This window comes from Lissotriton helveticus, chromosome 10, assembly GCF_964261635.1.
Source record: "Lissotriton helveticus chromosome 10, aLisHel1.1, whole genome shotgun sequence".
NCBI lineage: Eukaryota > Metazoa > Chordata > Amphibia > Caudata > Salamandridae > Lissotriton > Lissotriton helveticus.
In genome coordinates this window covers 5845752-5860749 of record NC_136071.1, presented here as the reverse complement: position 1 = coordinate 5860749, position 14998 = coordinate 5845752, and the positions used below count along the sequence as shown (strand labels likewise).

Genomic DNA, 14998 nt, shown 5'->3' with positions numbered 1-14998 from the left:
GAACATGCAGCTTCTATGAGCTGTGGCTTCAATCAGTTAGAAGGTAAAGAAGAACAACAAGAACAAGAGAGCGCCTACAAGAGAGGGCAGACAACCGAGGAGCTTGAGGGGCAATATTACACTGGGAATCACATCACACCAGGATAGAGGCTGAGGATCTCCACCAGGAATGAACCAATGGGAATCACGTCACACCAGGATAGAGGACGGGGACCACCACCAGGAATGAACCAATGGGAATCACGTCACACCAGGATAGAGGACGGGGACCACCACCAGGAATGAACCAATGGGAATCACGTCACACCAGGATAGAGGATGAGGGATCTCCACCAGGAATGAACCAATGGGAATCCCGTCACACCAGGATAGAGGATGAGGACCTCCACCAGGAATGAACCAATGGGAATCACGTCACACCAGGATAGAGGATGGGGGATCTCCACCAGGAATGAACCAATGGGAATCACGTCACACCAGGATAGAGGATGAGGGATCTCCACCAGGAATGAACCAATGGGAATCACGTCACACCAGGATAGAGGATGGGGGAGCTCCACCAGGAATGAACCAATGGGAATCACGTCACACCAGGATAGAGGATGAGGGATCTCCACCAGGAATGAAGCAATGTGCGTGCGGTGGAGGGAGGAAGGATACATGCCGTGGATGGAAGAGGGATGCATGCAGCGGATGGAAGGGGGATGCGTGCGGTGGATGGAACTGGGATGCGTGTGGTGGATGGAGGAGGGGTGCGCGCAGTGAATGGAGGAGGGGTGCACGCGGTGAATGGAGGAGCGGTGCGCTCGGTGGATGGAGGAGGGGTATGCTCAGTGGATGGAGGAGGTATGCAGAAGGTGGATGGAGGGAATCACACAGTGGATGGAGGAGGGATGCAGCGATGGATGGAGGGGTGCGTGGTAGATGGAGGAGGGGTACGCTCGGTGGATGGAGGAGGGGTGCATACGGCAGATGGAAGGGGAATGCGTGTGGTGGATGGAAGAGGGAAGCGTGCGGTGGATGGAGAAGGGATGCATGCGGTGGATGGAAGAGGGATGCGCGCAGTGAATGGAGGAGGGGTGCGCTCGGTGGATGGAGGAGGGATGCGTGCAGTGGATGGAAGGGGGATGCGTGTGGTGGATAGAGGAGGGATGCGTGCGGTGGATGGAAGAGGGGTGCGCGCAGTGAATGGAGGAGGGGTACACGCGGTGAATGGAGGAGGGATACGCTCGGTGGATGGAGGAGGGATGCATGCGGTGGATGGAGGGGGATGTGTGCAGTGGATGGAAGAGGGATGCGTGCGGTGGATGGAAGAGGGATGCGCATGGTGAATGGAGGAGGAATGCATACGGTGGATGGAGGGGTGCGTGCGGTGGATGGAGGAAGGATGCATGCGGTGGATGGAAGAGGGATGCGCACAGTGAATGGAGGAGGGGTGCGTGGTGGATGGAGGGGTGCGTGTGGTGGATGGAAGAGGAATGCATGCGGTGGATGGAGGAGGGGTACGCTCAGTGGATGGAGGAGGGATACGCTCGGTCGATAGAGGAGGGATGCATAAGGTGGATGGAGGGAAGCACACAGTGGATGGAGGAGGGATGCATAAGGTGGATGGAGGGGGGCACGTGGTGCTTGGAAGAGGGATGCATGCAGTGGATGGAGGGGGGCACGTGGTGCTTGGATGAGGGATGCATGCGGTGGATGGAGGAGGGGTACGCTCGGTGGATGGAGGAGGAGTACGCTCGGTGGATGGAGGAGGGGAATGCTCGGTGGATAGAGGAGGGATGCGTGCGATGGATGATGGAGGGGAATGCTCGGTGGATGGATGAGAGGTGGGCATGGTGGATGGAGGAGGGGTGCGTGCGGTGGATGGAGGAGGGGTATGCTCGGTGGATGGAGGAGGGGTGGGCGTGGTGGATGGAGGAGGGGTGCGTGCAGTGGATGGAGGAGGGGTACGCTCGTTGGAAGGAGGAGGGATGCATACGGCAGATGGAAGGGGAATGCGTGTGGTGGATGGAAGAGGGATGCGTGCGGTGGATGGAGGAGGGATGCATGTGTTGGATGGAAGAGGGATGCGCGCAGTGAATGGAGGAGGGGTACGCTCAGTGGATGGAGGAGGGGTGCGCCCGGTGGATGGAGGAGGGATGCGTGCAGTGGATGGAAGGGGGATGCGTGCAGTGGATGAAAGGGGGATGCGTGTGGTGGATGGAGGAGGGATGCGTGCTACGGATGGAAGAGGGGTGCGCGCAGTGAATGGAGGAGGGGTACGCTCGGTGGATGGAGGAGGGGTGCGCCCGGTGGATGGAGGAGGGATGCGTGCAGTGGATGGAAGGGGGATGCGTGCAGTGGATGAAAGGGGGATGCGTGTGGTGGATGGAGGAGGGATGCGTGCTACGGATGGAAGAGGGGTGCACGCGGTGAATGGAGGAGGGGTACGCTCGGTGGATGGAGGAGGGATGCATGCGGTGGATGGAGGGGGATGTGTGCAGTGGATGGAAGAGGGATGCGTGCGGTTGATGGAAGAGGGATGCGCATGGTGAATGGAGGAGGAATGCATGCGGTGGATGGAGGGGTGCGTGCGGTGGATGGAGGAAGGATGCATGCGGTGGATGGAAGAGGGATGAGCACAGTAATTGGAGGAGGGGTGAGTGGTGGATGGAGGGGTGCGTGTGGTGGATGGAAGAGGGATGCATGCGTTGGATGGAGGAGGGGTACGCTCAGTGGATGGAGGAGGGGTACGCTCGGTGGATGGAGGAGGGGTGCGCTCGGTGGATGGAGGAGGGATGCATAAGGTGGATAGAGGGAAGCACACAGTGGATGGAGGAGGGATGCATGTGGTGGATGGAGGGGGGCAAGTGGTGCTTGGAAGAGGGATGCATGCGGTGGATGGAGGGGGGGCACGTGGTGCTTGGATGAGGGATGCGTGCAGTGGATGGAGGAGGGGTACGCTCGGTGGATGGAGGAGGAGTACGCTCGGTGGATGGAGGAGGGGTACGCTCGGTGGATGGAGGAGGAGTACGCTCGGTGGATGGAGGAGGGGTACGCTCGGTGGATGGTGGAGGGGTACGCTCGGTGGATGGAGGAGGAGTACGCTCGGTGGATGGAGGAGGGGTACGCTCGGTGGATGGAGGCGGGATGCGTGCGGTGGATGAAGGAGGGGTATGCTCGGTGGATGGAGGAGGGGTACGCTCGGTGGATGGAGGGGTATGCGTGCGGTGGATGGAGGAGGGGTATGCTCGCTGGATGGAGATGGGGTGGGCGTGGTGGATGGAGGAGGGGTGCGTGCGGTGGATGGAAGAGAGATGCGTGCAGTGAATGGAGGAGGGGTGAGTGTGGTGGATGGAGGAGGGGTACGCTCGGTGGATGGAGGAGGGATGCGTGTGGTGGATGGAAGAGGGGTGCGCGCAGTGGATGGAAGAGGGGTGCGTGCGGTGGATGGAGGAGGGGTGCGCTCGGTGGATGGAGGAGGGGTGCGTGTGGTGGATGGACGAGGGGTACGCTCGGTGGATGGAGGAGGGATGCGTGCGGTGGATGGAAGAGGGGTGCGCGCAGTGGATGGAAGAGGGGTGCGTGCGGTGGATGGAGGAGGGGTGCGCTCGGTGGATGGAGGAGGGGTGGCGTGGTGGATGGAGGTGGTGTGCGTGCGGTGGATGGAGGAGGGGTGAGTGCGGTGGATGGAGGAGGGAAAGGAGTGGTGGATGGAGGAGGGGTGTGTGCGGTGGATGGAGGAGGGTGCATGCGGTGGATGGAGGAGGGGTGCGTGCGGTGGATGGAGGAGGGGTATGTGGTGGATGGAGGGGTGCGTGCAGTGGATGGAGGAGGGGTGCGTGCGGTGGATGGAGGAGGGGTACGTGGTGGATGGAGGAGGGGTGCATGCGGTGGATGGAGGAGGGGTGCATGCGGTGGATGGAGGAGGGGTGCGCTCGGTGGATGGAGGAGGGGTACGCTCGGTGGATGGAGGAGGGATGCGCTCGGTGGATGGAGGAGGGGTACACTTGGTGGATGGAGGAGGGGTGCGCTCGGTGGATGGAGGAGGGGTGCGCTCAGTGGATGGAGGAGGGGTGCGCTCGGTGGATGGAGGAGGGGTACATTTGGTGGATGGAGGAGGGGTGCGCTCGGTGGATGGAGGAGGGGTGCGCTCAGTGGATGGAGGAGGGGTGCGCTCGGTGGATGGAGGAGGGATGCGTGTGGTGGATGGAGGAGGGGTACGCTCGGTGGATGGAGGGATGCGTGCAGAAATGGAAGAGGGGTGCGCGCAGTGGATGGAAGAGGGGTGCGTGCGGTGGATGGAGGAGGGGTGCGCTCGGTGGATGGAGGAGGGGTGGCGTGGTGGATGGAGGTGGGGTGAGTGCGGTGGATGGAGGAGGGATGGGAGTGGTGGATGGAGGAGGGGTGCGTGCGGTGGATGGAGGAGGGGTGCGTGCGGTGGATGGAGGAGGGGTGAGTGCGGTGGATGGAGGAGGGATGGGAGTGGTGGATGGAGGAGGGGTGCGTGCGGTGGATGGAGGGGGGGGGTGCGTTGGATGGAGGAGGGGTACGTGGTGGATGGAGGAGGGGTACGTGGTGGATGGAGGGGTGCGCTCGGTGGATGGAGGGGGATGCATGCTGTGCGTTCTCCTTCCAACAGGAAGGACACTTCACAAACAAATAAGGCATTTTTGACAGCTAAAAAAATATTTTTTATCAGAAAATAAGTTGTCAGCAAAGCAAGTACGAGCACCCGCCAAATAAAACCTTTCTACTAAAATCTAATGCGATTTTTCTGACTTTTTAGTCAAAGATAAAAGAGCTCAGTCAGTGCTCCAGGATCCCAGCAGAAGGAGCCGGAAGAATGAACTGACTTAACTGTCACCTGTGGGGCATGATGGGATACAGGGGGTACTCTGAGGCCCTTAAAGGCACAGTGCCAGTGTTTTATATGGTTACTCTTTCAATGGTCAACAATGCCTCATATTCCCGTTCCTTTTTACTTTGAAATAAAGGTTTTGGAGAAGGCGACCTATACTCAGCTGCTTTTTATGGTATGAATTGAATTTAGAAAAGCTCCAACCTTTCTACTAAAGCTAAAATTTAGATTTTTTTATTTATTTATATGTTTGCAAATTAAATAAAACGTGAAAAAGATATCCAGATTAAAATGCCATAAAAGATAACGCTTAGGTTCGGGCCCCCGGCTTCCAGTAATGAGTCAGTAGGGGGTCCTCGAATTCCAATAATTACTCAGTGGAGTTCCCCGGGTTCCAGTAATGATTAATGGGGGTCCCCAGAAGTTAAAAGGTTGGGAAACACTGGCATAGATTATCATCTCATTTATCCTTTGTATAGATACGTTTCAACCTCTTAAAACAATCAGGTGGTCATGATCAGGACATGAGTAGAATCCAGGCACTATGCAGGCAAGGATGCCAAAGGCCTGCACCAGAAAGGAAGGTACTTGTTTATCAGCTGGGCTCAATCAAAATGGAAATGAAGGCACAGTTCTGTACCATATGTAAAGAATGGATCCCTAAATGTAAGGATCTTGAAACCGTTATCATTAATATACAACTGTGAGCGCGACTTCCAAGGTATCATCATCCTGGCAAGCACTGCAGCAAATTTCTAAAAATGTCACCGGCATGGGTCTACCTCTACAGGGGTGAGCCAAATCTGCCAAAATGAAGTTCTGCAAAATGTACAAATCTTTTCCAAAATTATACCTAATATGCCAAATACATTGTGTCGGTCTTTCGAACAACTTATCTCCATACAGGTATACTTTGAAAATGTCAAAGCGGATATTGATGATATATTTTCTACTCAAACCGCTCCCTGGAAAGAAAAAATCATGTGGATTTGCGTTCTGCAAAATGGCAAACATTTAGTAAATTTACCAAGAGAAAGTCTGATAATCATGCAAGATTACAAAGGCATGACAAGAAATGTGCCAAGGCCTGGTCTTCAGTTATTACAAACAGATCACAAGGGTCCCATCCGTGACGCCATAGATAGGTCACCAGTTGCGCCACCCTCCCCAGCGGTGATCACGACCAAGGCCCAGGACACCCAATGACCTTTAGAGCCGGTGCCAAGAGAAACACCAACACAAGGAACACAGACTACCATACGTGTACCCCACGGCCATCTGCACGGTTACACCACGACTACATCACAGGTACCACTAGCACCGTCATCACAAGGAGGGCATATATATGTCACAGCGAGAGAAAGACATTACTGTGAGTATCTATTGAGTGACTGCGGTGCCTCAGCCAGCTCAAGCGACCCTTCTTCTCGTCCGTCAGGTCAGCCAGAGAGATGCCTGGATGTGAAAGAGACACAAGGGTGGACGCAAGGACAGACAAATGCACATGTGAATGATCTGTAGATGAAAACAGTGGTAAGTACTCTGAATCAAAAGGCAAATGGAACCACACATGAACCCCACATGAAGTCAATGCACGGAGCTTGACAAGGACTGACGTGAAGGAGTGTTGAGGATAAATCGAGTGGCCAATGGTACAGAAGCAAAGTGTAAAATGAAACAGCATGAGGTAAAGTGGGAGTGAACCAGCACAAGATGATGAGGGAGTAAACCAGCCGGAAATACTTTGGGAGTGAACAAACACATGATAATTAGGTTATGAACCAATGTGAGATAATGTTAGAGTGAACCGACATGTGATAAGGGGGAAGTAAACCAACATGAGATAATATGAGAATCGACCAGAGTGAGAATGTGAGAGTGATCCAGCATGAGACAATGTGGGAGTGAACCATGCTGAGATGTGTGAGTGAACCAGGATGACAGAATGTGGGAGTGAACCAGCATGAGGCAAGGTGGGAGTGAACCAGCATGAGACAATGTGGGAGTGAACCAGCATGAGACAATGTGGGAGTGAACCAGGATGAGACAATGTGGGAGTGAACCAACATGAGACAATGTGGGAGTGAACCAACATGAGACAATGTGGGAGTGAACCAGCATGAGACAATGTGGGAGTGAACCAGGATGAGACAATGCAGGAGTGAACCAGCATGAGACAATGTGGGAGTGAACCATGGTGAGACAATGCAGGAGTGAACCATGATGACACAATGTGTGAGTGAACCATGGTGAGATGTGGGAATGAACCAGCATGAGACAATGTGGGAGTGAACTAGCATGAGACAATGTGGGAGTGAACCATGGTGAGATGTGGGAGTGAACCAGCATGAGATAATGCAGGAGTGAACCAGCATGAGACAATGTGGGAGTGAACCAGCATGAGACAATGTGGGAGTGAACCATGGTGAGATGTGTGAGTGAACCAGGATGAGACAATGCAGGAGTGAACCAGCATGAGACAATGTGGGAGTGAACCATGGTGAGACAATGTGGGAGTGAACCAGGATGAGACAATGCAGGAGTGAACCAGCATGAGACAATGTGGGAGTGAACCATGGTGAGACAATGCAGGAGTGAACCATGATGACACAATGTGTGAGTGAACCATGGTGAGATGTGGGAATGAACCAGCATGAGACAATGTGGGAGTGAACTAGCATGAGACAATGTGGGAGTGAAGTAGCATGAGACAATGTGGGAGTGAAGTAGCATGAGACAATGTGGGAGTGAACTAGCATGAGACAATGTGGGAGTGAACCAACATGAGACAATGTGGGAGTGAACCAGGATGAGACAATGCAGGAGTGAACCAGCATGAGACAATGTGGGAGTGAACCATGGTGAGACAATGCAGGAGTGAACCATGATGACACAATGTGTGAGTGAACCATGGTGAGATGTGGGAATGAACCAGCATGAGACAATGTGGGAGTGAACTAGCATGAGACAATGTGGGAGTGAACCATGGTGAGATGTGGGAGTGAACCAGCATGAGACAATGCAGGAGTGAACCAGCATGAGACAATGTGGGAGTGAACCATGGTGAGACAATGTGGGAGTGAACCAGGATGAGACAATGCAGGAGTGAACCAGCATGAGACAATGTGGGAGTGAACCATGATGACACAATGTGTGAGTGAACCATGGTGAGATGTGGGAATGAACCAGCATGAGACAATGTGGGAGTGAACTAGCATGAGACAATGTGGGAGTGAAGTAGCATGAGACAATGTGGGAGTGATCCAGGGTGAGATGTGGGAGTGAACCAGCATGAGACAATGTGGGAGTGAACTAGCATGAGACAATGTGGGAGTGATCCAGGGTGAGATGTGGGAGTGAATTAGCATGAGACAATGTGGGAGTGAAGTAGCATGAGACAATGTGGGAGTGATCCAGGGTGAGATGTGGGAGTGAACCAGCATGAGACAATGTGGGAGTGAACCAGCATGAGACAATGTGGGAGTGAACCAGCATGAGACAATGTGGGAGTGAACCAGGATGAGACAATGCAGGAGTGAACCAGCATGAGACAATGTGGGAGTGAACCATGGTGAGACAATGCAGGAGTGAACCATGATGACACAATGTGTGAGTGAACCATGGTGAGATGTGGGAATGAACCAGCATGAGACAATGTGGGAGTGAACTAGCATGAGACAATGTGGGAGTGAACCATGGTGAGATGTGGGAGTGAACCAGCATGAGATAATGCAGGAGTGAACCAGCATGAGACAATGTGGGAGTGAACCAGCATGAGACAATGTGGGAGTGAACCATGGTGAGATGTGTGAGTGAACCAGGATGAGACAATGCAGGAGTGAACCAGCATGAGACAATGTGGGAGTGAACCATGGTGAGACAATGTGGGAGTGAACCAGGATGAGACAATGCAGGAGTGAACCAGCATGAGACAATGTGGGAGTGAACCATGGTGAGACAATGCAGGAGTGAACCATGATGACACAATGTGTGAGTGAACCATGGTGAGATGTGGGAATGAACCAGCATGAGACAATGTGGGAGTGAACTAGCATGAGACAATGTGGGAGTGAAGTAGCATGAGACAATGTGGGAGTGAAGTAGCATGAGACAATGTGGGAGTGAACTAGCATGAGACAATGTGGGAGTGAACCAACATGAGACAATGTGGGAGTGAACCAGGATGAGACAATGCAGGAGTGAACCAGCATGAGACAATGTGGGAGTGAACCATGGTGAGACAATGCAGGAGTGAACCATGATGACACAATGTGTGAGTGAACCATGGTGAGATGTGGGAATGAACCAGCATGAGACAATGTGGGAGTGAACTAGCATGAGACAATGTGGGAGTGAACCATGGTGAGATGTGGGAGTGAACCAGCATGAGACAATGCAGGAGTGAACCAGCATGAGACAATGTGGGAGTGAACCATGGTGAGACAATGTGGGAGTGAACCAGGATGAGACAATGCAGGAGTGAACCAGCATGAGACAATGTGGGAGTGAACCATGATGACACAATGTGTGAGTGAACCATGGTGAGATGTGGGAATGAACCAGCATGAGACAATGTGGGAGTGAACTAGCATGAGACAATGTGGGAGTGAAGTAGCATGAGACAATGTGGGAGTGATCCAGGGTGAGATGTGGGAGTGAACCAGCATGAGACAGTGTGGGAGTGAACTAGCATGAGACAATGTGGGAGTGATCCAGGGTGAGATGTGGGAGTGAATTAGCATGAGACAATGTGGGAGTGAAGTAGCATGAGACAATGTGGGAGTGATCCAGGGTGAGATGTGGGAGTGAACCAGCATGAGACAATGTGGGAGTGAACTAGCATGAGACAATGTGGGAGTGAACCAACATGAGACAATGTGGGAGTGAACCAGGATGAGACAATGCAGGAGTGAACCAGCATGAGACAATGTGGGAGTGAACCATGGTGAGACAATGCAGGAGTGAACCATGATGACACAATGTGTGAGTGAACCATGGTGAGATGTGGGAATGAACCAGCATGAGACAATGTGGGAGTGAACTAGCATGAGACAATGTGGGAGTGAACCATGGTGAGATGTGGGAGTGAACCAGCATGAGACAATGCAGGAGTGAACCAGCATGAGACAATGTGGGAGTGAACCATGGTGAGACAATGTGGGAGTGAACCAGCATGAGACAATGTGGGAGTGAACCATGATGACACAATGTGTGAGTGAACCATGGTGAGATGTGGGAATGAACCAGCATGAGACAATGTGGGAGTGAACTAGCATGAGACAATGTGGGAGTGAAGTAGCATGAGACAATGTGGGAGTGATCCAGGGTGAGATGTGGGAGTGAACCAGCATGAGACAATGTGGGAGTGAACTAGCATGAGACAATGTGGGAGTGATCCAGGGTGAGATGTGGGAGTGAATTAGCATGAGACAATGTGGGAGTGAAGTAGCATGAGACAATGTGGGAGTGATCCAGGGTGAGATGTGGGAGTGAACTAGCATGAGACAATGTGGGAGTGAACCATGGTGAGATGTGGGAGTGAACCAGCATGAGACAATGTGGGAGTGATCCAGGGTGAGACAATGCAGGAGTGAACCATGATGACACAATGTGTGAGTGAACCATGGTGAGATGTGGGAATGAACCAGCATGAGACAATGTGGGAGTGAACTAGCATGAGACAATGTGGGAGTGAACCAGCATGAGACAATGTGGGAGTGAACTAGCATGAGACAATGTGGGAGTGAACCATGGTGAGATGTGGGAGTGAACCAGCATGAGACAATGTGGGAGTGATCCAGGGTGAGATGTGGGAGTGAACCAGCATGAGACAATGTGGGAGTGAACTAGCATGAGACAATGTGGGAGTGAACCATGGTGAGATGTGGGAGTGAACCAGCATGAGACAATGTGGGAGTGATGGGAGTGAACCATGGTGAGATGTGGGAGTGAACTAGCATGAGACAATGTGGGAGTGAACCATGGTGAGATGTGGGAGTGAACCAGCATGAGAAAATGTGGGAGTGAACCATGGTGAGACAATGCAGGAGTGAACCATGATGACACAATGTGTGAGTGAACCATGGTGAGATGTGGGAATGAACCAGCATGAGACAATGTGGGAGTGAACTAGCATGAGACAATGTGGGAGTGAACCAGCATGAGACAATGTGGGAGTGAACCAGCATGAGACAATGTGGGAGTGAACTAGCATGAGACAATGTGGGAGTGAACCATGGTGAGATGTGGGAGTGAACCAGCATGAGACAATGTGGGAGTGATCCAGGGTGAGATGTGGGAGTGAACCAGCATGAGACAATGTGGGAGTGAACTAGCATGAGACAATGTGGGAGTGAACCATGGTGAGATGTGGGAGTGAACCAGCATGAGAAAATGTGGGAGTGATGGGAGTGAACCATGGTGAGATGTGGGAGTGAACTAGCATGAGACAATGTGGGAGTGAACCATGGTGAGATGTGGGAGTGAACCAGCATGAGAAAATGTGGGAGTGATGGGAGTGAACCATGGTGAGATGTGGGAGTGAACCAGCATGAGACAATGTGGGAGTGAACCAGCATGAGACAATGTGGGAGTGAACCATGGTGAGATGTGTGAGTGAATCAGCATGAGACCATGTGGGAGTGAACTAGCATGAGACAATGTGGGAGTGAACTAGTATGAGACAATGTCGGAGTGAACCATGGTGAGATGTGGGAGTGAACCAGCATGAGACAATGTGGGAGTGAACCATGGTGAGATGTGGGAGTGAACCAGCATGAGACAATGTGGGAGTGAACCAGCATGAGACAATGTGGGAGTGAACCATGGTGAGATGTGGGAGTGAACCAGCATGAGACAATGTCGGAGTGAAGTTGCATGACACGATGTGGGAGTGAACTAGCATGAGACAATGTCGGAGTTAAGTTGCATGACACGATGTGGGAGTGAACTAGCATGAGACAATGTGGGAGTGAACCATGGTGAGATGTGGGAGTGAAGTTGCATGAGACAATATGGGAGTGAACCATGGTGAGATGTGGGAGTGGAGTTGCATGAGACAATGTGGGAGTGAACTAGCATGAGACAATGTGGGAGTGAAGTAGCATGAGACAATGTGGGAGTGAACTAGCATGAGACAATGTGGGAGTGAAGTAGCATGAGACAATGTGGGAGTGAACCAGCATGAGACAATGCAGGAGTGAACCAGCATGAGACAATGTGGGAGTGAACTAGCATGAGACAATGTGGGAGTGAAGTAGCATGAGACAATGTGGGAGTGAACCAGCATGAGACAATGTGGGAGTGAAGTAGCATGAGACAATGTGGGAGTGAACCAGCATGAGACAATGCAGGAGTGAACCAGCATGAGACAATGTGGGAGTGAAGTAGCATGAGACAATGTGGGAGTGAACTAGCATGAGACAATGTGGGAGTGAAGTAGCATGAGACAATGTGGGAGTGAACTAGCATGAGACAATGTGGGAGTGAAGTAGCATGAGACAATGTGGGAGTGAACTAGCATGAGACAATGTGGGAGTGAAGTAGCATGAGACAATGTGGGAGTGAACCAGCATGAGACAATGTGGGAGTGAACCATGGTGAGACAATGCAGGAGTGAACCAGGATGACACAATGTGGGAGTGAACCAGCATGAGACAATGTGGGAGTGAACCAGCATGAGACAATGTGGGAGTGAACCAGCATGAGACAATGCAGGAGTGAACCAGCATGAGACAATGTGGGAGTGAACCAGCATGAGACAATGTGGGAGTGAACCATGGTGAGACAATGCAGGAGTGAACCAGGATGACACAATGTGGGAGTGAACCAGCATGAGACAATGTGGGAGTGAACCATGGTGGGAAGTGTTAGTGTACCATGATGACACAATGTGTGAGTGAACCATGGTGAGATGTGGGAATGAACCAGCATGAGACAATGTGGGAGTGAAGTAGCATGAGACAATGTGGGAGTGAACCATGGTGAGATGTGGGAGTGAACCAGCATGAGACAATGTGGGAGTGAACTAGCATGAGACAATGTGGGAGTGAACCATGGTGAGATGTGGGAGTGAACCAGCATGAGACAATGTGGGAGTGAACTAGCATGAGACAATGTGGGAGTGAACCATGGTGAGATGTGGGAGTGAACTAGCATGAGACAATGTGGGAGTGAACCATGGTGAGATGTGGGAGTGAACCAGCATGAGACAATGTCGGAGTGAAGTTGCATGACACGATGTGGGAGTGAACTAGCATGAGACAATGTCGGAGTTAAGTTGCATGACACGATGTGGGAGTGAACTAGCATGAGACAATGTGGGAGTGAACCATGGTGAGATGTGGGAGTGAAGTTGCATGAGACAATATGGGAGTGAACCATGGTGAGATGTGGGAGTGGAGTTGCATGAGACAATGTGGGAGTGAACTAGCATGAGACAATGTGGGAGTGAAGTAGCATGAGACAATGTGGGAGTGAACCAGCATGAGACAATGCAGGAGTGAACCAGCATGAGACAATGTGGGAGTGAACCAGCATGAGACAATGTGGGAGTGAACCATGGTGAGACAATGCAGGAGTGAACCAGGATGACACAATGTGGGAGTGAACCAGCATGAGACAATGTGGGAGTGAACCAGCATGAGACAATGTGGGAGTGAACCAGCATGAGACAATGTGGGAGTGAACCAGCATGAGACAATGCAGGAGTGAACCAGCATGAGACAATGTGGGAGTGAACCAGCATGAGACAATGTGGGAGTGAACCAGCATGAGACAATGTGGGAGTGAACCAGCATGAGACAATGTGGGAGTGAACCAGCATGAGACAATGTGGGAGTGAACCAGCATGAGACAATGCAGGAGTGAACCAGCATGAGACAATGTGGGAGTGAACCAGCATGAGACAATGTGGGAGTGAACCAGCATGAGACAATGTGGGAGTGAACCAGCATGAGACAATGTGGGAGTGAACCAGCATGAGACAATGTGGGAGTGAACCAGCATGAGACAATGCAGGAGTGAACCAGCATGACACAATGTGTGAGTGAACCATGGTGAGATGTGGGAATGAACCAGCATGAGACAATGTGGGAGTGAAGTAGCATGAGACAATGTGGGAGTGAACCATGGTGAGATGTGGGAGTGAACCAGCATGAGACAATGTGGGAGTGAACTAGCATGAGACAATGTGGGAGTGAACCATGGTGAGATGTGGGAGTGAACCAGCATGAGACAATGTGGGAGTGAACTAGCATGAGACAATGTGGGAGTGAACCATGCTGAGATGTGGGAGTGAACCAGCATGAGACAATGTGGGAGTGATGGGAGTGAACCATGGTGAGATGTGGGAGTGAACTAGCATGAGACAATGTGGGAGTGAACCATGGTGAGATGTGGGAGTGAACCAGCATGAGAAAATGTGGGAGTGATGGGAGTGAACCATGGTGAGATGTGGGAGTGAACCAGCATGAGACAATGTGGGAGTGAACCATGGTGAGATGTGTGAGTGAATCAGCATGAGACCATGTGGGAGTGAACTAGCATGAGACAATGTGGGAGTGAACCAGCATGAGACAATGTGGGAGTGAACCAGCATGAGACAATGTGGGAGTGAACCATGGTGAGATGTGGGAGTGAACCAGCATGAGACAATGTCGGAGTGAAGTTGCATGACACGATGTGGGAGTGAACTAGCATGAGACAATGTCGGAGTTAAGTTGCATGACACGATGTGGGAGTGAACTAGCATGAGACAATGTGGGAGTGAACCATGGTGAGATGTGGGAGTGAACCAGCATGAGACAATGTGGGAGTGAACTAGCATGAGACAATGTGGGAGTGAACTAGCATGAGACAATGTCGGAGTTAAGTTGCATGACACGATGTGGGAGTGAACTAGCATGAGACAATGTGGGAGTGAACCATGGTGAGATGTGGGAGTGAACCAGCATGAGACAATGTCGGAGTGAAGTTGCATGACACGATGTGGGAGTGAACTAGCATGAGACAATGTCGGAGTTAAGTTGCATGACACGATGTGGGAGTGAACTAGCATGAGACAATGTGGGAGTGAACCATGGTGAGATGTGGGAGTGAACCAGCATGAGACAATGTGGGAGTGAACTAGCATGAGACAATGTGGGTGTGAAGTAG

The 14998-nt window shown here is 51.9% G+C and overlaps 1 protein-coding gene across 1 annotated transcript in view; it reads right to left on the bottom strand.

Moving 5' to 3' along the window:
• Nucleotides 1–14998, bottom strand: part of CACNA1F (calcium voltage-gated channel subunit alpha1 F) — a 323883-nt gene that overhangs the window by 228203 nt on the left and 80682 nt on the right. The window contains exon 9 of the mRNA XM_078664279.1: nucleotides 6215–6298. Within this exon, the coding sequence (XP_078520405.1) occupies nucleotides 6215–6298 (84 nt within the window). The remainder of the gene's footprint in view (nucleotides 1–6214; nucleotides 6299–14998) is intronic.